The sequence below is a fragment of the Hirundo rustica genome, chromosome 3, assembly GCF_015227805.2.
Source record: "Hirundo rustica isolate bHirRus1 chromosome 3, bHirRus1.pri.v3, whole genome shotgun sequence".
Taxonomy (NCBI): Eukaryota; Metazoa; Chordata; class Aves; order Passeriformes; family Hirundinidae; genus Hirundo; species Hirundo rustica.
This window is the reverse complement of record NC_053452.1, coordinates 1,330,153-1,353,005: the sequence shown is the minus strand read 5'-3', so window position 1 is coordinate 1,353,005 and position 22,853 is coordinate 1,330,153. Positions and strand designations below refer to the sequence as shown.

Below are 22,853 nucleotides of genomic sequence, written 5' to 3'. Positions count from 1 at the left end.
CCCAGCCCTCCTGTCAGCTCCACACAGCCCCGAACCCTGACGTTCCCTGGAAGCTGGGCAGCCCGAGGGAGCTGTCTGGGAAATGGCACAACCCCAAACACTTCCTGAAGGGAACGACGCTGCCCAGAGCTCAGAGCATCTCCCGGGATGGGGGAAGGCCGCCCTTGCAGTTTGTTGAACGCAGACACCCTGATCCCTGCCTGCAGAGCTGCTCCCGGCCTGGCTGAAACGTGAGGCTGCTCCATCCCTGCTTCTGCTCAGGAATTCCAGATCCCCCCAGCCTCGTGTCCCTCCATCGCTGGGATTCCCCTGCAGATGGAACTGGCTAGAACAGCCCATTTAAAAAGCCACAATTGAGGCTTTTTCCCAGGAGTATTTACAAGTGCCGTTCACACTGCTGAAACACTGAGCCCATTGTGCCCCGCAGCCCCACCAGGGTTCATCTGGTTGTGGAATTCTCTTCTCTGCTCCTCTCCAGCTTCCTCAGCAGGACAAGGAGGTCTGCAGGCAATTACGTGCCTATTAAACCAATCTATGCACTTGAAGGCAGGAAAAGCCTCAGTTCCTATTAAAAACAAGATTGCAGACGTATTCATTAACTATGCCCTGATTGTAATCTTGATTGCTCTTGCTTAACTAAGTGGTTTAACCACCATGTTAACTGTTCTCCAAATATTTGCACGTTGCCTCCAGCAATGCAGTGAGTGAGGAGGAGAACTTCCATCTTCTCCTGAACTGCAGGAGAAGAATTTGATTTTTAATAGAAAATTATGGCCGGCTCCATGGAAAACGAAGGAGCTTCTCATTTCACTGTGTTTGTGAGCGGGGAGCAATCTGTGTGCTGGGTAAAACATCTACACAAACCCCAGTGTTAAAGTGAACAAACCTGTGGGAACAGTAAAGCCATAAAAGATTAATTTTATGTAGGGATCTAAGCTCGGCTGAATGCCAGCACACATTCCCCAACAGCAGCTTGGTGTGCTGCTGACGAGAAACCTGGCAACCCGAACACCTGGCAACCATTACTGAAGGTGTGTTTTGAGCTGGAAAACAGGAAAAAAAACCCCCTTCATCTCACTGCTCAGCAGGCATGGCCTTGGAATTAGAATTTTCATTGCAAGAGCGGCATAAAACTCAATTAAATTCACCCTGCCTGTCTGTATACACACAAGTGCTGTTTTTAGAAACCTGCACTGAAATCAGCTGTCATTAACATCCGAACTCCAACTGTAAATTCCCAGGCTGGTCTTGAAGGATTTCTAAGGTGTTTTCTCCCACATTAACAGAGGAGGTGGCCCAAGCACCTTTTTGGCATTTGGGGAAATGCCACGACAGGCACAGGATTTTACCCCTGAGCCTCAGGGGTGTGAGACAGAGTGCACACATCCACTGCCACTACTGCTGCTTGCTTCAGCATCTCCCAGACACCAGCATTTTCCAAAAAAAAAAAAAAAAAAAAAAAAAAGGATTTAAACAAGCCCAAATTAAACCCACTCTGGTGATTCTTTATTGCCTTCACAGTCCTGTGTTCTCCACAGCTCCCCAAGAGCTTGTGAAAGGGAACACGGGAGCTCCCGATTACAAACCATCCTCTGGAAGGGACTGAACGCAGGCGCGAAGCCAAAGCTCAGAGCGCTCCCACCTGCACAATCCCCTCAGACAGCGCTCAGGGGAACTGTGGGAAAGCAGACAGTGCTCCTGCACGGCAGCAGTGCCACGATGGCACCGCCAGCTCCCGCGGCCCTGCTCCTGCAGCCCCGGGCCAGGCTGTGAGCCGCGGACACGGAGCGCCCCGAGCCGTCAGCACGCCGCCCGTCTGACGCTCGCCCAGGGAGATTTCAGCATGCCCTGGGCTTCTTTTACCTCCCTCCACTCCAGCTTTGTGTCTGGAATGTCGGGCTCAGGCTCGGGCTCCTCACGGACAGGCCCCTGGGGCAGGGCCACCACGATGGGCAGGGGGCCCTGCTCCTCCCGGAACTCCACCACGTAGAGACTCTTCTGGTCTGCCAGCTGCTGGTGAGTCTCCTGGGGAGACAAAAGCAAAGCGAGGATGCACAGGGTGGCTTCGCTTCGGGTCAAAATCTACCTTCTGGGGAGAGGGACCCCAGGAAGCAACTCGCTAATAAACGCTGTGTAAATGAGGTGACTCGTCGGGCTTATCTAACTGGGTAAAAACTCAGCTAGCCAGACCTCAGAGATACTGATTAGCCCTACCACGGCGTCCCGGAGGAACTTGCTTCTGGAAAGACGGAGCCTGCTCATTAACATGCCTGCTGGAACATTTTTATGTCTTTATGTGGACGTAAATTTGGCTTCGACAACAGGAAAGCGCCCCTTTACTGCCCAGACAGGTGTTAAATAACGTAAAGATACAAACGTAACATTATTTTCAACTACACCTCTCCCCTGCCTACAAGGTGCTTTGATAACGCTCGGATTTTACAGAGTAAATGCTTACAGGTGACAGGAACTTTTTCCTATTCAGAGCAGTGAAGAAAAAGCATCAAAAAAAGCAGTAATTTCTACAGCAGGCGTTTCTTCTGCTCGTTCTGTGCGAGATTCTCAAAGACAATGACTGCAAAGACAATGCCAGACTTGCTCAAGCCTGACTGCCCTGGGCTGTGAGATCTGTGACTGTCACCAGGCAAAGAGGATCACAACCCCTCAGCTCCTGAGGCTGAACTGGCCAGGACAGGGCGACAGACCTGACAGCTCCAGCTCTGCAGGGCTGGCCTGGGAATGGGAGCAGCTGAACCTTGGCAGCCACCAAAACCGCAAACAAACGAGAAAAGCGGGAACTCCCAAAGGGCTGGCTCATCCTGAGGCTGGTAGTCCAAGGGAGAAGGATGAAATGCTGCTTGTTGGAGCTTTTCCATCAATTCAGCCACCTCCACCCGTGGGAACACCACCACCTCGCTGACAGATCTCAGTCACAGCAGCAAGAAAAGCATCTGGGGCTTCAATCCTTGTGCAGTGAGAGCTCAGAGCACAAACAAGCAGCAGCAACCACACCTGGCCGGCAGTTCCCTCTGCCTGGGGGTTTTTCAGCAGTCACCAAAAGCAAATGAAAGCCCTGGGGTTCAGATGTCCCCTGCAGACAGCAGGCAGAGTCACACAGAGCTGTTCCTGACTGCACAGCTCCATAAAACTGCTGAGCAATTATCCCCTTTGCTGCTTGTGGAAGATTACTTCATTTCAAGCCTGGAATATAAACTGTTTGCCCACAAACTCTTGCAGCACCCATCCCCTTCTGTGCCCATCCCTGAGGGGCTCTGGGAGTGCACCCACCTGGAGGGTCAAGCCCCTAAAGAGAGCTCTGGTGATGTTGAGCAGGTTTTTAGACCCAGTGACCTTGGCATACATGTCCTGAATGCCAATCAGCCTGCAGATGGTGATAATGGCTCGGTGGCAATGCAGACCATACCCTGGGGGGAAAAAAACCCGACCATAAATGAGCATTGCGTGATTATTTAGAACGTTAGATGTTAAAAACGGCTCCAGGGGCTGTGCAGAGGCATCGCTTCCCTTTTCCTGGCCCAGCAGCTGGAATGAGCTCCATTCTATCACCATTTCAGTGGCACGGAGTGAAGGAGGTACAAACACATTTCAAATTCCACAAACACAGCAGAGGTTTGTGTGTCATCTGCCTCCATCTGCATCACCGAGATGGAGATTACCTCAGCTCCAGCGCATAACTGCACTGCACTGGCATTAACTGCAAACCTTAGGACACAGAGAAGAAATTCACCCTGGGGACCAGATGGCTGCAGAGCTGCAGAAAAGCCCTAGAATGTTTATTCTAGTCAGGTTATCCGATTGGAGACCTTGCCAGTTAGCAAACTGAGGGAGAAAGGGGAAACCAGAAACAAAATACACAGACACAGATCCGAAAAAAAACCCCAAAGAGACAAGGAAAAGAAAAGAATCACACCCCTAACTGATGAGCTGTCAGGAAACTTCAGGAAGATCAAAACCAGGAAGATCAAACTGATTTCACAACCAGCAAGGCTGTAAAGAAAGGGAGACCTGGAGTGGGAGGGGTGCGAGAATTTATAGCTCTGTACAAACCCACCAGGGGCTGGAGTCCACAGCCAGGCAATTCACAGCTGAAGGAATCACACTTAGGAGGAGTCAGGGAGCTCCCACCAGTGTCAAAGGGACAATTCCCTATTTGCAAGGGCAAAGCCATGGCAGCCACAGCAGGTATTTCCAAAGAAAAATGATCATTTTCAACATCTGGAACGTGGTAGACTAGACACTACGTAAGTTTAAATTCATCAAATAAATGCCAGTAATAATATTAGCAATTTTAATACCACTCAATAGTAATACCAGTAATAATTATTAAAACTTCAACATTTAAACTTCTTTAATTACCTTTGTTTTGTTTCTTCATGCGGATTTTTGTCCTTTTGAATTTCACAGAGATGTCGTGGTAAACTGGACAGGGAAAAAAAAAAAAGGCATTGCAGATAAATTCTTCTTTCTAGAAAAGCTTTAGCTAGTCCCTTTTTTTTTTTCTGAACTGTGAAATTGGTTTTCCTCTCCCCTGACTTCTTTAAAGAGGAGGATTAGCCTAGGTAAATTTCTGGAATAGATTAGGAATGCTGAAATACCTGCGAATACTATGGTACTATTGAAAAACAGGATGGGGTGCCCCCAGTGAGCCTCGTTAACTTTTGAACTGAGCTCCCACGATACAATTTAACTCATCTTTTTTTGATAATCTGTTTTTTAACCGAAGATTTCTCCACAGGCATCAGCATTCTTGGATTTTCCATACAAAACACTGAAAAAAAACTCCCAGGAAGCATCAGGGTGACCCTTCCAGCCCAGGCCAGCACACAAGGATGGAGTCCCAGGGAAAAGCACAGCAGGTCACTGGAAAGAAAAATGCCCTGACAGGATCTGACTCCCTTGACTCAAACTCAGACCAGATCTAAGCTTGCTATCAAGAGCCTGGAATACTCTGCATTAAGTATCCAAATTTTCAGCACAGAACCATGGAATTGTTTGCGTTGGAAGGAGACTTTTAAAGGTCCAGCCCCTCCACAATGAGCAGGGAAACCTTCAACTAGACCAGGCTGGCAAGAATTGTAAATCCAATGCATCAGATCAGAAAAACTTCATTTAACATTTTTTTTTAATGCTTTTCAAGTAGCTGCAACCAGTTCTTGCAGGCATATTCAGTGCTTAGATTGAAAGAATAAAACTTACTTGTGTGGTTCTGATACAGGTCTATAAAGTGTAAGGAGCTTATTGCTTTATTCTTTGCCTAGAGAAGAAGAGCAGAAAAGATTTTTTTTTCTCCTTGAATTCTTCTGCTAAGCATTTGCAATTTATTGTTCTTCAGTTAATTAGGTATTAAAAAAAAAAAAAAAAAAAAAAAAAAAAAAAAAGAGAAAAACAACTTAGGAGAACAGATTTGCCACATCTAAACTCCACGGAAATCATCTCAAAGGGCTTTTCCGACCTAAATAATTCTGATTATCTGTATCAGGACAGACAAACACATGCACTTACTTCTTTGCAAAGACTACAAATTATACTGATTATTAGGAAATAATAAGCCTAGGTAGGAATTATTTGTAATTGTCATCAAGCAAAAAAAAAACCAAACAAACTTCAATCAACGTACTTTCCTCAAAGCATTCGTCCTGTCACCTGCCTTCCCTATTGCAAAACCTGCAAGACAGAAAGAGGCATTTTACTGCTGAGGAACAGATGATCTTCAGAAAGAGAAGTGGGAAAAAACCAGACAACTTCACAGCCACCTTCAGCATTTCAATTTCCACTGCACTGCACAGATCACACCCAGAAAGTGGTTCAGAGAAAATCACCAACAGTTCAGGAGTTACGAACACCTAACACCTGGATGTCAACTGCTTGTTGGGAAAGGAAAAAAAAATAAAAAAATTAAGGCTTAAGCTGGTTTGGTGTGTTTGACCAAACTTTGTTTCAAACAATTGAGCTGTGGTGACTGCTTCAGACAAAAGAAACAGTCCACTCTGTTTAAAAATAAAGAAGGGAACGAAGAAAAAAAAGCCTGTCACAATTTCAGTTCCATCATTTAGGACATTTGGATTACAGGGATAACATGCTCCATGCAGAAGCTTCCCAAAGAAGAGGCAGGAAGAGTTTATTCAGAGTTTTCCCCTCTCTTCATAAATTTTCCTCCACTCCCAAGGGCGAGCGAAATTCAGCTGGAGGAACACACGAGGCCTTGACTCTTTCATTATCAGCAAAGTTCAGCAAAACTCTGCTTGACCACGAAGAGAGCCGCCTCACCAAAGCTCCCGGAGAACACAGCATCAGCAGAAGTTACCCTGTGCTACAGTGAATGCACCTACCTGCAGCCCCTTTGCCGTTCCCCACAGCCACGAGGGCACGCACTGATTTCTTCCTGCCTTCCTTTGCCTTCATGCAAAACACATTTCTCACCTGCAGAAAAGCACAACACAAAGCTCCTTGTCATTACACGTGGTCCAAATAGTCAGTTGCATGATAAAAAACATGGGGGGAAAAAAATGGGAAGTAATACCCATATTGAGAAAGTGACACCGATACTGAAGCGCCCCCCTCGTGTTTTAACCTGTTTTAGAAGCACTCTCAGAAATTGCTCCAGGTCTGTCGTCGCTTTACGTGAACTGGAATTTAGGACTGAAATCTGCCTGTCATTACAGAGGTGACAGCTGCTGAAAAGGAGATTCCATTTAAGAGAGGGGAAGAAGAAGGAAATGGCCTGAAGCTGTGTCGGGGGGGGTTTAGGTTGGGTATCAGGAACAGGTTTTTCACCCAGGGGGTGGCTGGGCACTGAGCAGGCTCCCCAGGGCAGTGGGGACAGCTCCAGAATTAACAGGAGCACGTGGTGCGACCCCTGGAGCGTCCTGTGCAGGGCAGGAGCTGCACTCAGTGACCCTGGTGGGGCCCTCCCAGCTCAGGATATTCCATGACTCCATAAGGAAGTCCCTGCTTCACAGCCCTTCACCTTACAGGGCCGAACACAGCCCAGAGCGGACGAGAGACAGATGTAAGGTGGGAGGGAGAATGTTCTGGAAACAGGGAGGGACAACCTGACCTGGAGAATGCAGGATGTGGCAAAAGGTCACTGAAATGATGAGACAAGGGAAGAGACTGGGCACACGCCAGCCCAAAGCAGCCTGGGACTGCTGGGGTTCAGAAACATTTCAGATTTTGTCCTTTGCTGAACTTGGCTCACTTTGGTGTGAAAACCACACCGCTGAGGCTGCCCCTAACACCACACGTGAATCCAGAGTGTGCTGCACCCTCAAACCCAGCCGAGACACAGCCAAGCAAGGAGCAGCTCGGCCGAGCACTGATGTAGGTCCGCGATGCAGAACTGTAAATAATCAAACTGTGTAAATATGCTGCTATTTTTGGCTTTCAGTGTGCCGGCTTTACCCACGGCACCCCTGCTGGAGCGGAACCGTGAATAAATCACACAGCTCAACTGTGTGCGCACTGGCTTCTTGCACACTGGGCGAGAGAAACCAGTTTTGGGACTAATTTGAGACCCTCTGTCCATCTGTCCCAGCTCCCTTGGTTTTGTCTATACATTGAACTAAATGTTTATTTAAATATAGACAGTTTATGTGCTGTATGTAATGCATTAAAAAGATAACACATAGCATATATAAAAACCCTTTTCCCAAGATGTGATCCTTCAGCGAGCCACTCTGGTTGTGGTGTTAAACATCTGAAAGAAGATTATTAGAAAGTACCTGGTCATGGTTTAAACATTCTTACTGAAATTCACCGTAAGAAATCCAAACGAAAAAGAAAGCAACCCAAAACCAACAACCCCCACCCCAAAATTCCTTCACTAGGTAGAGATTACGGTTAGGGTTTCCAAAATTTCACCTTGCTTTCATCAAAATAAAGATGCTGTTTAATTCAATACTGAATAATATTAAATTAATGGAATAATATGGAATCAATTCATGTAATATTTAATTAATGCCCACACATTCCAGAGAGCACTTTGAAGAAATAGCAGCCTTGCCAACTGCTTATTCCAATTTTTCTTTGTTCAAGCTCACTGCTGACAGGAAGGAGCTAAAAAACCACGCCCCAGAAGATGAAAGTGCCTGGGTGAAAGGGCTATTTAAAGAAAATGCAAAATAATAATGGAAGAGAGTGAAGCAGAGTCATCTCCCAGGGAGCATCAAGAGAATACTATTTTTGCTCTGCACACACTTTCATCTTCTGTTGCCAATCTCAGTAGGTACCTGAGACAAAAATAGAGCCAGCACGTCAAAAATAAAGGAGGTGATGTTTGTAGAAAACTGCTCATGGATTATTCCTCTCTCTTTCCAGCATGTGGCAATAAAGACACGCTTAAGGAGCTTCTGTGCCACTCTTAAACCAGCAGAGCCTCTGAAAAGTGACTGAAACTGAGACACAACGCCCCCGTCATCAGCTTGCCACTCAAATTAGACTGGTTCTGAAATTTTGAAAGGAAAAAAATTTTGAACACATGCTCAACCTAAATCCCAATGTGCCTCAAATTGATTAAGCTGTCTCCTCGTATCCACCATCCAGTGGTGAAATTCTGCAGAACTCAGCTTTCTTTCTAGGATTGAGGGAAGAGCAGAACCTCCAAACCAAAAGGAAACCACTTCAAATATTTATTAAGAGGAGAAAGGAAAGTAAGTTCCACTCAAAGACAGGCTGCTAAAGGTTATTTTGCTTTCAGCTGTGGGTTACAAAAAGGGTCAGGATCCAACATTTCCTTGGAGGTTTTGTTTCTGTCAAAGCCACATGAATGAGCGGCCAACCCGCCAGCCCTTGGGAATTCCAGAAATCCCGTTCTGGTGGTGATTTCTAGGAACCTGTCTAGGGCACGCTCCTGGCACTGCCACTCCTCTGCTGCTCTCGTGCAGAGAAGTGTCTGCACAGGCTGATCCCCTGCTGGGATGAGAGCCCTCGATCCCAACACTTCCCCAAGGGGTGAGATAAAACCAGAGCAGGGTGCAGCAAGAAAAGCACTTCTGACAGGGCTTGAGTTGGACTCTCCAGCACAAACCTCTGAGTGGCTTTCTTTGTTTATTTAAAATTGACTGCACCATGCCCAGACCATCTGGCTCAGAACCAGAGCTGTCCTGACACTGGGAAAGTTGCCCTGACCCTGCCAATTCCTCAAGCTGCCTTCACCAGAAATGGGCAATGCAACAACAAAAAAAAAAAAGCATGAACAAATCAGTAAGTGATCACCAAGCGATCACAGTTTTCACAACTGGCAGGAGGCAATTTCAGCGCTGGACAAAACCCCTTTAGGACCTGTCTTTTGCAAAGGGCATAATTTATATTTTATCTTCCCCACTGACCTCATGTTCTGTGCCTTCAGGCCCTGCTGAGCACAGGCTCTCACTTTCCAATTTGAATTGCACTACAAGGCAATGACAGCACAGGATGTCATGTAGGCTACTCTTTTTTTTAATTTTTTTTTTTTGCTATGTCATCACGTTCATTTTGGAGAAAAAGGAAAGAAGAACTCATCTGAGGGACGATGACACATGAAATGAAGCCTTCCAGTGGAAATAATAATGGCACCTGTGGATTTTAATTGCCACTGTGATTAGGTTATGTTAGACCCCAGTTAAGCACTGCCACCAATTTCAAGAGTTTGTTCTTATCTCTAACAGAGGAGCAGAGCAGGAAATGTGCCTTAGGCTAGCAGGGAAAGCAAGAAACAGTTAACCCAAGTTCTCTATGGCAACTTTCCTTCTAGCTGACATGAAAATCTGAGCTTGTCTATGCTCTATTTTTCAGCCAGGAGAAATCAAATTACAGCTTTTCTGTTTCTACATTTTAAGAAACCACTTTAATAAGAAACTTCTCTCTTTTTTTTCCCAGCAAAATAGCACAGCCTTTTCAGTGGTAGAATCACGGCAGAAAGGGCCTAGTATATCTTTGTTCATAAGGCAGCCCTTTAAAAATGGCTCTGAGTTTCTTGCTGTGAAGCACAGCTTCCCAGCAAACATTATTTTAATCTCCTGTGCTGTTGTGAAGGTGAAGAGAATGGAAAAGACATCCAGAAATAGCAGCACGTCTCTCACATATTTAAGCCAGGAATGCTAAAACGCTCTATTTATTTCAAAGCTCGTCCTCGTTACCAGAAAATTGTAAGACTCAATTATCTGGAGCTCACTGCTGAGTTTGAACAGAGAAATTTTTGCTGCTGCTATTTTTTCTGCAAAAGCATTCCACTCCCTCAGTTCTCATCTGTGGCAATCTCATGTAACAGCAGAGCCCCAGCCTGCTTCTAAAAGCCTTTTTATTACTCAAACACAATCAGGCTTTGAGACAGATTTCTGTAGCACATGGAAGCACTGCAGAGCCACTCAGCTTTGCTGTTTGTAAATAACTCTGCCAGCACAGAAGGACAAAGTCCCCTGCTGCAGCATCCAGAGTGAGAGTCAGCTGTGACATGGCACAGCAGCAGAACAACATCCTCTGCCCTGCAACGTGCCCCTTCAGGCAACACAAGGCACTGTGCAGGGCCTGGCAACAAAAAGCACTGCTTTTGTGAACAAAAATCACTGCTTTTATGAACAAAAATCACTGCTTTTATCAGCAGTTCCTCAGCAATTCCATTTCTACAAATGGCCTTCACACACAGACTCAGCTGAAGGCCAAGGGCTCCAAACTGTCTTTGCTGTATCAAAGCCCATGGTGCGGCCCAGGCCACTCCAAAAACCCCACTGAGATAAGAGAATGGCTTAACAAGTCACAGATTTTGTCTTCCCAACCCTTCTGCCAGATTATTGAACCTGTTTTTAAAAAGCTCCAAAGAAAGACGTTCCATACGCTCCCAATCCATTCCAGTATTCAAATTCCCATTTGCAAGTCATTCTTTATGCCTAAATTTACCTTGCTTTTTATTTATATCCATTGCTTTTTATCCTTTTTGCAGCAGACACCTAAAATAGTTAATATCTTCCCCCTCTGCAGGATTAATATATATATATATATATAGAAACCAAGCCATGACTTTTAATTACCCAGACTGAGATTACAATACAGCATCGTTGTTTTCCACGTCTCAGGAGATACTAAAACCCACAAGCAAAGATTTGGATTTCTCTGGGGAGCACCCAAACCACTGGACAGAATTCCAACTGATGGTCATGTCAGCAAAAAGCAGAAAGAACCAAGGACAAGGAAGGCACTTGCACATTTATCAGGAGAGGAGAGAAGCCTCAGACACTTTTCTGGAGTAGAGCTGTCGGGCAGCTCAGCTTCTGACCTGCCTGATTATTCTTTAAACTTTCACACAAGGAGCTGCTGTGAATCAGGCTCTTTTTGTTAAGAAATTGTTTCTCACAGCCCCTTCTCTCTGGATTGGAAGGGACAAAGTAACTCAGTCTCTCCTAGGCTGTGCTTGTACACGTCATGCAGCTGAAACGGAAAACCAGACTAATTCCCACTGCTGTGACTTAGCAAAGGCTTGGTAAATAACTGCAAGGTCAAGATGAAGCAGTAGAGAATTCTTCAAAGTCCCCGGAAAGATTTGCAGCGCTTACCTCGATGACTCTTGTTTCAAAATCTTCATAGGTTTCTGTTGGGAGAAAAGCAGGGGGTGAGATTTCCTTGTGGTACTTTGTCTGTCAGCACAACCCCAAAATTTAAAAAGGACACAGCTTCTCTGGAGCTGTAATTTATGAAGCAGTCTCAGCAAGAAGCAGAAAATGCAAGATAAGAATAATTTGAAGCAGCAGGGTAAACTGTCTTCTTCCCTAAATACTGCTCTAAAGCTGCAAATAAAGCTCAAATGTCATCAACACAGAGTAAAAGCTGTAAATCACTAAAACCACCAGATGGGTCACTTCCATTATGACTGAAGTATCATCCAGTATTGTTCAGAATATTCTGAAGCTTTTACCATACAATTAACAGGGATTCAAAGAAATCTGGGGTTTGGACGAGATGACCTGTAAAAAGTCTCTTCCAACTCAACCTATTCTTTGATTCCATGAAACTCCAAGTACTTTACCCACTCTTCTGTGAAATTCCAGAGGTGGAAGGGGGAGCATGAAAGAAAACAATACATAACCACAGTCCTTACAACCTCTTGCTTTTCCATCTTACCCATTCCAGTACAACACAGAAAACTTTTATTTGGTGGAGTTACAGCGAGATCCTGGAGGGAAGCTTGGAAGTGTGTCATGGTGTAGAACTGGGGCCCTTCAGCAAACATGGGTTCATTATTTACACACAGCCTCCAAGATGTTTATAAACACAGTCAGGAACAGTTTAGAGATCTGTCAGTCTACACCAACCTAGATCCCTAGCTCGCACTAAGGAGATGAATCCCTCTGCAGCTCTTCAGTTGCTGAAGAAACCCCATAAACTTGGGAGAAAAGTAATTTGATTTGCAAGTGGAAAATGCTGCCCTTTCTCCACTCCTAGCTAGCACAATGTGTGACTCCAAGGAATCCAACCATGCCACAGTCTCAGGTCAAAAGGATTCTCTGGGTTTGGCAGCTTCAGGTCTGCTCCTCCCATCACCTTGACACTGCTTTGCATAGAGTGAACGTCCCAATTCCCCTGCAAATCATTAATCCTCAGAATAAAGAGGTGCTGAAAGAACTGTGGGGGCCTGAAGATCCCTGACATTTTTAGCAGGTTAAAAGGGAATCGGTGCATGCTGAGCAGAAACTGCTTTTTCTCCACCATGTTTCTCACACAAGCTGACAGCTTCATTCTCCTGTTTCGACTGCAGTGCCCTTTCCTCTTTTTGGCAGAACTCAGCCTGCCTAGAACAGGCTCCACACAGCCAACCTTAACGCAAGTAACCCCATCAGCAGCACCAGGCAAAGGAGAAACAGCAGAAGGTAAAGTTCACAAATGCATAGACACTGTTTACAACAGCTGTCACCTCTTTTAGTGGGATAAACTCAACAGTCTGGTGTTCAGAGCGTGGAACTAGAACCATGGCACTTGCTCCATGCTCCACCACCGATTCAGGGGGAATTTGGGACAATTCATCTCTCAAATCTCCTGTTTTCACAGTGACAGATTCAGGGACAGTCAGCCAAGCCCACTGTCACACTGCTGCCTTCCAGGGAACATTTGCTCTTAGGGTAACAAAATGAAATGCAAACAGTGCTAGAAAATACCACCTGTCCTTCTTAGCTCCTCTTATTATAAACATGTACATGAAGATGGCAATAAGCAAAGCTTCACAATAAAACCTCAGCCCAACAGGAGCTGACAAGTCTTTTTCATGTTTAATTGGCTGAAAAAGATTAGGCTCCTAAATGTTAAAGCTACTCTAGGATCTCTAGTAGTCTAAATAACAGCACTGTAAAATAGTCACCTCTCTGCTGTACATACAAGAGCTCTAGTTTCACTGAATTGAATACTTAGGAAATAAAAAAATAACTTTCATTGTTATTATGATAGTTATTTATTGCAGCTTTTTCTAAAAGCTACATTCAAAGTACGTAATCTTTAACCCTATTTCATCATTTGAACTAGAATTGAAAAAAAAAAAAGATTGATTTATCCCACAGGACCCTTTAAGAAACTATAATAAAAAACCATGACTGTACTTCATGCTCAGGACAACTGATGCTGGACACAGAAAAACATTTCCCTCCTTCAAGCCTCCTGTACCAGTGTGTGACACAGCACAGCACTCTGTAACCCCAGAGGAAATCATACAGTCTGAAATGCAACAGAGCAGGAAATCTCCTGACAGCTCCAGCAAATTCAGCAGTGTTTGAACAAATTTCCCTGAGCAAGGCGAAGGGGAGAGGAAGCAGGTAATGGTTTTCCTCACCTCCATTAGGACCAGGGTCAGGAGGACTCAGAAGGATACCTCCCCAACACTTCCCGCTCCAGCCTCCCTCTCTCTTTATTTTTATTTTCTTTTTCTTCTCCCACATATCTCTCTGCTGAATAATTTCAGTCTGAATTCTCTCTCGTTCTTCTTTTTTCCGCTGGGAAACTTCCTGCACTTTCCCAGTTTGCAGCACAGGAGCGTTAAGGCCAGGCCAGAGGAAACCGGAGCGTCCTTAAAGAGAACAGACAGAAATTATGCTTTGCTCCAAGTTAGGACTGCAACTCTGCACTCAGGGAAAAAAAATGCAACGAAATGGAAAAACCTCACGTATTTCAAATGCATTCTACGATGCAGAATTTATATCTGAAAAAGCAAAACCAACACTGAATAATCACATCAAGATTTTTCTTTTTGTTTGAAGACAGAAAATATCTCAAGCAGTTCTGACATCACAGAAAGGAAATCTGTCCACTTAAGAAATCAAGAAAAAATATATTACAGTATACACAAAAACATCAGGAGATGTCTTCAGCTTGGTATTTGTGAATCTACCTTCACCAATCTCCTGGCCTCTATTGAGGTTCTTCCTCAGCTTCTTCTTCCTTTTCTTCCCTCTTCCTTTCTTTACTCCCACGCCAGTCTCTGCCAAAGCTCCTTTCCATAGCTGATCAGCTGTCACTGTAATAATAATAAAAAAATAACTTCCTTAAGTTATATTCGAGCACAGCTTACACTGGAAACTGAAGCTGAACAAAAAAATAACCCCGAATTCGAAAGCTGCACTGAGAGAGGCACACAGCCATGTTTTTTATAAGGTTTTTCAGAACTGATTTAAACTGATTTAATTCCTAACAAGTACGGTATTAATTTCCAGGTCATGAAAAGAAAATCATTCATTAGTAACTCAGAGCAGCAACACCTTGAAGTACTTGATCAATGACAACCAACTTGAGTCACCCCTAAAAATATCCAAGGGCTGGCCTGCTTTAAAAGCCACAAACCACAGAAAATTAAGCAAAACGTAAACCTGCTGCTGTTCCCAAGTTCTGCAAATACAATGTCCCCCTCACGGCCTGGGTAAGTGGAATGAAAGGAGGAAAACACTTTAACATTAACACTCAATTTAATTTAATTTAATTTAATTTAACACTCATCACAGAGCTCTGGCTCTGTCAGGCCTCCTCAGGCAGTGCCTGTGGCCAGGACCATGCACTGCCTTGGGGTTTCACCCAGCACAGGAGAACAAGAATTAGGAAACATCTTCAGTGGTTAATTGCAAACTCCTGCTCACCCAACTGATGGAACTACAGGACACACGGCAGCTTAGACAAAAAAAAAAACAAAAAAAAACCCAAAAACCAAACCAAGAAAACTACATCAAAAAGAAACTGATTACGTGAAAAGAAACCCCAGATAGATAAGGTTTCACAGAATCCCAGAGGAGGGGCCAGGCTGGAAGGGTCAAATGCTCCAACCTCCATCGTCGGTCACCCTGCGCTGGAGCCGCTCCAGGAGCTCCCTGTCTCTCTCTCCTGAGGATCCCAGAACTGGACACAGCACTCCAGACCGGCCACAGCAGGGCTGGGCAGAGGGGCAGCATCAGTTCCTGATGCAGCCCAGGAGCAGCTTCGGCTTAAAAACAAAGTGTCAGCCGCTAAAAACCTTCCAGCTGATTACAACCAAAAACCTGTATAAAAATGCATCACCTCCTCACTTCAGTTCTTCTTCAGGGAACAATAAAAAGCAAAGGGAGGAGGTAACACATTTTTCAATAAACTCATGCTAAGTCAACCATGGGGCTGCTCCATTAGGTGGAAGGCTGATCATCAATCCTGTTAAGCACCTCACTGTATTCAGAAAACACTGTGTAACTAGCAATTCTTCTTTTTTTGTTAATGATAATCCTGCTAGCCTGGAAACACGGATTCACAATGAAGGTACTTCTATTTTTCCTTGCGAGGCTATTTCTAAGCTGGAACAACCCCTCAGTTTTTTGAGTTTGGGTGACCTCACAAAAGGTCAGAAGAGCTACAGAGGGGCAGCAACAGGGAGCTAAGAGAAAAGAGCAACTCTGGAGCTGGCAATACCTGCCAAAAAAAAAAAAAAAAAATTCTGCACTTTGAGCTGCGCCCCAAATATACACACAATCAGCTCACTTTAACTCCAAGAGAGGAAAGCAGCAAAGGTCACAGAGTAAGGGCACTGCCTTGCACCAAAGGAGAGCATTCAATGCCAACAGATCCACGAAGAACAGGCCAGGCTGAGCCAAGCTCTGGCCTCAAGCGCTGCACAAATTCGGATAAAATGAGAGCCAGATGAAAACATCACATTTGGTCCCGACGTGCAGCTCATCTCATCAGCCTGCAATAATCCCACCGTGTGTTTGGAAAGCAGCTGCATTTAGCGAAACACATCAGGAGCCTGCAGGCTGCGGAGCTCTGTATAGGATGGAGGTATCACGCTGATTTTGAGAGGAAGTGACAGGAGTGGGATAGGAAAGGGACAGGCTGTCACCAGGAAGGTTCCAGAGACGGGGACATTGCTCGTGACAGACGCCACTGGAGAATAAATAAAAACCCGTGTGTCGGGTAGGTCAACCTGACTTGGCAGCAAAGCACCACGGTGATGAGTGAGCGCACACACAGGCAGGAGAAATGGCTTGAACTGGAGCAAATAACTCCAGAGGGAAAGGAGGAGCAGTGCAGTGCTTCCACACTTGGACAGATGCTCTGGGATGAAGACACGACAGCAGATACGCAGTGTCTTTGAGATTTATGGGCTTCTTTGATTTTGCCTTCGTAAAACAGGGCGTTGCAAGAGCTAAAATAGAAGCAGTCATAAAAGCCACTGGACATTTTCAGTCAGTTACCCAAAAGCACAGAGCTGCTGAGTGGGGGGCAAAGTGTCATCTGTAAGATTTTATTTTGTTTTATAGAAGAAGATCCACCACTGAACTGAGCTGAAAGCATGCTTTGTGCAGCTGGTCACTAACAAACACCAAGTGCAAGTCTGTGTCACATCACTACATCTCACTTTATCAGTACCAAAAGGTATTTGTAATACTCTGGAAAGGATTTGGACTTGTGTCTTTTTCTGTTATCCCTGCATATCAGGAATGAGACAGGTATTTATCAGATGAATATTAAACCACAAGTATTAAAAGACTTACTGTAAGCCCCATAAGAAACCAGTATCCTAGATACTCATTAACTGGGATTAAAATCAGATTTCTTTGTCTCCTGCAAGATGAGTTCACAGCCTGCTGCGCATACAAAGAGCAGTAAAGTTGAAAAACTGAAGGGAGTAAAAGGAGGAGAAAAGCAATTTTGTAAAACAGCTAAGTGGCCTCGCTCCTTTCAAACACAAGGAATCTTTTCCTAAGGCTTTTGGTGACAAACAGCCTGCGGCAGCACAGCAGCAGAGACACAGACATTAATATTGACATAATGAAGAGACTGAAGAACTCGTTCTAATGAACATGCTTCTTGCTGCTGCCCACCAACACCACATTTGTGCAGCAGCATTACCTTAAGGAACTCAGGAAGGTCTTTCCAATCACATTCTCTTCCAAGCTTCAGCCTGGAATCCACTCTTTTATTGACAGGTGAAACCTTACAAGGTATGGTATTTCAACCCCATCCCTTCTCCAGACACCATGGACCTGCCACCCTCTCCAAACAAAAACAGGATTTAGAAAAAACCTGCTTCATGCATATGAAATACGAACGAACAGATTTAATTTAATGATAAGTTAATCTATACACGGCTGCTTAATGACCACAATCTTCTTGGATGCAGGCCTTTAACTTAATTAACTCACCCCTTTTACCTAATCCAGAAGCTGAACACACTTAGACCCACACACTTCCTGATTTGAAGGACTTCAACCTTGCTCTCCCATTTTCTGCAGGAATATACAGCTCCCTGCTGTTTCACAGACAGCATTCCAAAAAAGAACTTCCTGCTTCCAGCTCCCTTTCCACGTGTACTCAAAAGAATCCTAGGACAGAGGCTGGCACAGAGCAGGCTACGTGAACGACTCCAAGCAGGATTTGGCAAAGAACTGCAACTGAAGTAGCTTAGGTGAGGAAAATCAGTGCTCCACTGTATTTTAAAGCCTAGGCCTCATGATCTCCTATTCTCTCTCCACCATTTTACAAAATGTGCCAAACAACAACACCCTTAACTACAGAGCATTTAGGGTAAAGCTGCCAGGAAAACTCAAACACAGAGCAGCTGTCTTAAGAGCAAAACCTACAACTCGTTGCAGTGGCTGAACACGACTGGAATCATTTAAGATCTGAACAAAACCCACAACTCATTGCAGTGGCTGAACACAACTGGAATCACTCAGATGTCATTTCCAATTGCATGGATTAACATTCAGCTTCAAGCTCAATTCCTAGGAGTGGCTGGAGTCATTCTCATAGTTGCATTAAAAACCTAACTCCAAAACAACAGCAGTGAACCGTCCAAAACAAAGATGGGGTTTATACACCTTAATCATCTTCAGCTGAACTCATACACTGTTCAAAACCTGTCAACTCAGCTCATACCATCTGTTATCCCTGAGAAGTTGTGTTTCTAATATATTTCCCTCTCAGTTTTGAAAGTGGAAGCCTTTAATTCCAAGACTGCTCGGGCTTTGTGAAGTTACTAATGGAAAATGTTTAACTCCTCCAGGTCGACTCCTCTCCTCCACGATTCAAAAGGGAATATTCTGCAGACGATGACACAAAGAGATTTGTTAAATGAGAGAAAAATGGAACAAAGGCTTACTAATACCAGAGGGATCACTTCAAACTTGTGAGATTCCATGGCACGCTCATCAAAATCAGCGTCCTCATCTCAACTTTACCGACATTGTTAAAAAATGCAAAAGCTCCAATTTATGTGGATTGCGTGAACATTTTGTCTAGGCGGGACTGCAGATTAGTTGGCAGAAAAAAAAGACATCTATGGTCTAATTTTTTCCCTCAAGATTGAATGGGAAAGTTTTGGGGCGTTTTCCTCAAAATCCAGAGACAAAACTTGCGTCCTGATAGAACAACAAAACCCTAGACCTGGAAAATATTCCAGAAGATTCATTCACAGCGCTACAGTGACACAGGGAATAGCTCCACTTAACTGCAAACCTTGAGCAGGCTTCCACAGTGCACTCAGATCAGAATCTCACCTTTTCTGAAACTGGCAACTTGGCACAACGTCAGCAGAAGCTGTAGATTAAAAAAGCAGTTGTACAGATGTAACTCTTTACATCCTTCATGCTGAAACATCAAAACTCTTCTGATGGTTCCACTGATAAGGGCAAGAGGCAGCTCTGTAATTAGTCAACTGGGATGTTCACACTTCAGGAAAAATTCTTTGTAACTTAAAAAAAATAAGTATTTTTAAATTCTGATCACTGAGTTAGACGCGGCTGTCAAAAGGAACAATTCAGCCCAAAGAAAACTCCCGTAAGACTACAAAAACCCATGGTCAGGAGGGTGGAAAGGGCAAAGAATAAGCCTGGAATAAGAAGATAATTTTACATTATTTCATTAAAAACTCACTGAACTATGTCACAGGACAAGAATAAACCCCTGTGTACGTTTTTGTGTCAGAGCTGCAGGAGAGAACTGTCTGGGTAAGGATCAGAGATAACTGCAATTCCTCCTATTTAAATGAATTCCTTCTATTTTAACCAAAGTATTAAAAATAATAGTTACGTTGAAGGTACAGACGATACTAACTAAAGAGCAGGGTAATATCCCCCAAGGAATGATGGAAGATAATTAAGCATCCACTAACGAGAGAGAAAAACCCAGTCACCCTCCTCAGTCAAAAAGCCTTGCCATTTATTTGGCTGACACTTCACTTGACAACTACTTCACACAAAATGGTCACATCTGCATTTTAAATGTTGCCACTCTGAAGCAGTGGAGTGATTTATACTGCTTGTACCCACCTCATTTGAATTCTGAAGGTTTTGCTTTTTACTTCCCTTAGAATAATTAGAAAACACAAAATACTTTGAAATACAAAACCCTGATTCTTCTGAATCTCGTGGCTGCTGTCTCTGCTTGATGCGTCAAGGAGGTTCACTTTCATTTTTACAGGTTGTTACATCTTATTAAACAAATCCCATGGCTTCAGGCAGTTTGCCTAAACATATCAATTTTTACTAAACAACACGGATGCCATCCGAGGAAATATTTTTAATTCAGTCATTTAACGAGACATCTGGAAAAGCTCCCTGGTAAAACAGAGCTCCTCCAGAGCTTGTGAGTACGAACACAAGGCTAATTAAGGAAATAATCTAACCTACAAATCCTAATCACGCCGCAATCACTTGCGGTGCTACACGCTTCATTCCAGATAAACAAAATAACAACAGAGGGTGGCTTCTTATACATTCACATCCTGCTGCTGCTTGTCTAAACGAGTTTTTCCTGCAGGTGGCATCCTCGGAAAGCCTTTTCCATGCAGAGTCTTGCAGGTCACCCTGCAGCCTTTCCCAAGCCTTTGGAGACCTCTCAATTACTGGGAATCAGCCAATGCTCAAAGTTTACTGGGTAAGATGAGCAGCAAGCCCAGCCTGACTGTTTAAGCCCTTTCCTTCAGCAGACGGGAAGAAAACAAATGCAGCATTCTGTCACCCAGCTGCTGAGAACAGGAAGAGACCACCAGTTCTGAAAGGCTGATTCTTGCAGAGCTCTTAAATTCTATGAGTTATAAACAATTCAAATTTCGACTCTCTAACTGCTGCAGTCACCTCTGCCAGGGATTGTGTCCTCACCATTTCTTCTCCTCCCCTAGAGGACAGCATAAGGAACCTCAAAAGCAGGTGAAAAAGGCCCTCAGCCATCTCAGCTCACAGCCCTGAGTGTGAATTTAAACAGCCATCATCCCCCAGGTTAGGGTAAGCACGGGTGAAATTCGCATCAGCAGACACAAAAAAACCTCAGTGCACGCAGATTTTCACCGCTGTGCTTCTCCAGAACGTTATTTCCTTCCCCTCTCCTGTCACAGTTAACATTTTTTACCCAACCCAGGACTTACAGGTATTGAAGAAACTGCTCTTCCTGCACTGCTCCAGGGTCCCAGTCCAGGGGGCAGAGAGGGAGCACCGTGTCTGGAGAGCCCATGCCAGGCTGGAGTAGGAGCTGCAACTCCCCCTCACTGCCACAGGAGCAAACCCTGCGAGCAAAGACACACAAGGGTTCATGGACAGCACCTTTCCTTCCTGAAAACCTTTATTTTCTGGGGAGAAAAACCAGCGACTTTCAAAGGGAACCAGACCTGAGCCTTTTGTCTCGATGCGCAAAGCAGAATGAGGGAGGGAAAACATCGCAACAGAAAACGTCAGGAAGAGAAGGAGGCAAGAACTCTTCAAGCACATTAGAGTGATTTTAATAAATTATTAGGAAGTGGTAGCAGCCTTTTATTTTTCCTGCTTTACCTGCAAGAAAAGGTTAGGGGTTTTTTTAAGGATATTCTTGTGACTAGACTGTGAAAATGTTTCCTTGCACTAAAGAAACTCCACCGATCTGTTTTCCAGCCCCTCTTGATGTTCAGGCTTTAATCAGAGTTCGGCATCACTTCATTACACATTGCCCTGAGGATAAAAAGAGAACTGAAGTTCACTAACTACTAAGATTTTGTTTAAGAAAAGGAAGGCAGGAAGGTTTTTAGAAGACTGTAGAAAATAGAGATGTTTTCCCTTCTAGGTGTACTTTAACTCCTACTGGGTGGGGGGGTGTTACCCTGGTTTTTCTGAGTTTCTTTATTAGCCTTTTGATTTTCATAAATGGAGTCAGATCTTTTAGTTACTGTAGAATATTAGAGCAGTTTTCTACCTTTCCCACAGAAGTAATATAAACAAATCCTTTGTTTTTCATTCTCTGTCCTTTGTTTGCATATTTCTAACCTGAAAACAATTGTAACTGACAATTGGTCTGGCCACTGAGGCTGAGGGGTGGAAACCCCAAAAAGCCAATCTTCTGCTAGACCCACAAATGTATAAAAGTAAAAGAATAAACAAAGGGGGCTCTTCTCTCCGCCCTTTCAGCTGGAAGCTGGATCGGAAGAACCTCTGCAGAAATCTCTTGTCTTCGTGTGATTTCTTTGTGTTTCACGGTGACGGGGGGGGGGGGGGGGGGGGGGGAGGTGTGGAAAATACATTTGAGTTCTGAAAAGTGACGAAGAGGATTGAAAAACAGAGAGAAAAAATACAGAAAAAAAATATTACAGAAAACAAACTCGGATTCCTACTGAATAAAAACGTTTACAACGAGGGGAAAAGGCAGAAAGAACGGGAAGGAAACAACGACGGGTTTCCAAAGGCACAGCTACCCGGTGAGGACGAGGAAGATCTGCAGCCCGCAGCGATCCCCCACGGCGAAACCCCGGAGCCGGGGAAGGCCCGGGGGCCGCTCCCACACCTCACATCCAGGGGAAGGCGGCAGGGACACCAGGCAAAGCGCACACGGATGTGTTAGAGGATGTACGGACCCGCACACGGACGCACGGACACGCACACGGATAGTACGGACCCGCACACGGATAGCACGGACCCGCACACGGATGTCCGCCCTCAGCGCGCTCCCCTCGCCCTGCGGAGCATCCCCCCGCCTGCCCCCGGGGCTGTGCGCGCCCCTGTGCTCTCCCCGCCGGGGCTCCCCCGCTGCCCGCTGACCTCTGCAGGCCGCCCGGAGCGCTCCGCGGGCGCACGCCCGGCCCGCCGCCGCCACCGCCGCCGCCATGGCGGGCCCACCGCCCCTTCCCGGCCGCCGTAGTGAGGCGGCCCGCGGGCTGCCTGAGGGAAAGCGCGGCGGGCGGGAGGGGGGCTGCGGATAAAGCCGGGCAGAGAGGCCCGGGCCGGCGGCCGCCGCTTTAGCGAAGCGTTTGCTGCCGCTGTCCCCCAGCCCCGGCTGCTTTCTGCACCGTAACACCCCCGCAGGCGGGCGGTGGCGGCCGCTGAGGGAAAGGCCCCGGCAAGGCCCCGGGGCCCGGCCGTGTGCGCCCGGCCCGCTCCCGATTTGGGCTCCGAATTCTGCCTTTT

General features: G+C 45.3%; 1 protein-coding gene across 1 annotated transcript; it reads right to left on the bottom strand.

The window, feature by feature from the left end:
- Nucleotides 1-1,484: 1,484 nt before the first annotated feature.
- MRPS5 (mitochondrial ribosomal protein S5) lies at nt 1,485-22,554 on the bottom strand. Its single transcript, XM_040060553.1, has 11 exons — nt 22,488-22,554; nt 20,852-20,989; nt 14,363-14,488; nt 13,808-14,041; nt 11,547-11,581; nt 6,351-6,441; nt 5,639-5,685; nt 5,218-5,275; nt 4,378-4,440; nt 3,289-3,425; nt 1,485-2,025 (listed from the first exon to the last, which is right to left on the bottom strand). The coding sequence occupies exons 1-11, from the start codon at nt 22,552-22,554 to the stop codon at nt 1,801-1,803; spliced, it is 1,221 nt and encodes a 406-aa protein (XP_039916487.1). The 3' UTR covers nt 1,485-1,800.
- Between the last annotated feature and the right edge of the window lie 299 nt (nt 22,555-22,853).

Excerpts from the sequence above, each read along its gene's own strand:
- MRPS5 (XM_040060553.1), bottom strand. The coding sequence starts at position 22,554 with ATGGCGGCGGCGGTGGCGGCGGCGGGCCGGGCGTGCGCCCGCGGAGCG. Across the intron at positions 14,042-14,362 it reads AGGCCAGGAGATTGGTGAAG|GACGCTCCGGTTTCCTCTGG; the intron begins GTAGATTCACAA and ends GTTCTCTTTAAG. Across the intron at positions 5,276-5,638 it reads GGACGAATGCTTTGAGGAAA|GCAAAGAATAAAGCAATAAG; the intron begins GTACGTTGATTG and ends CTTCTTCTCTAG.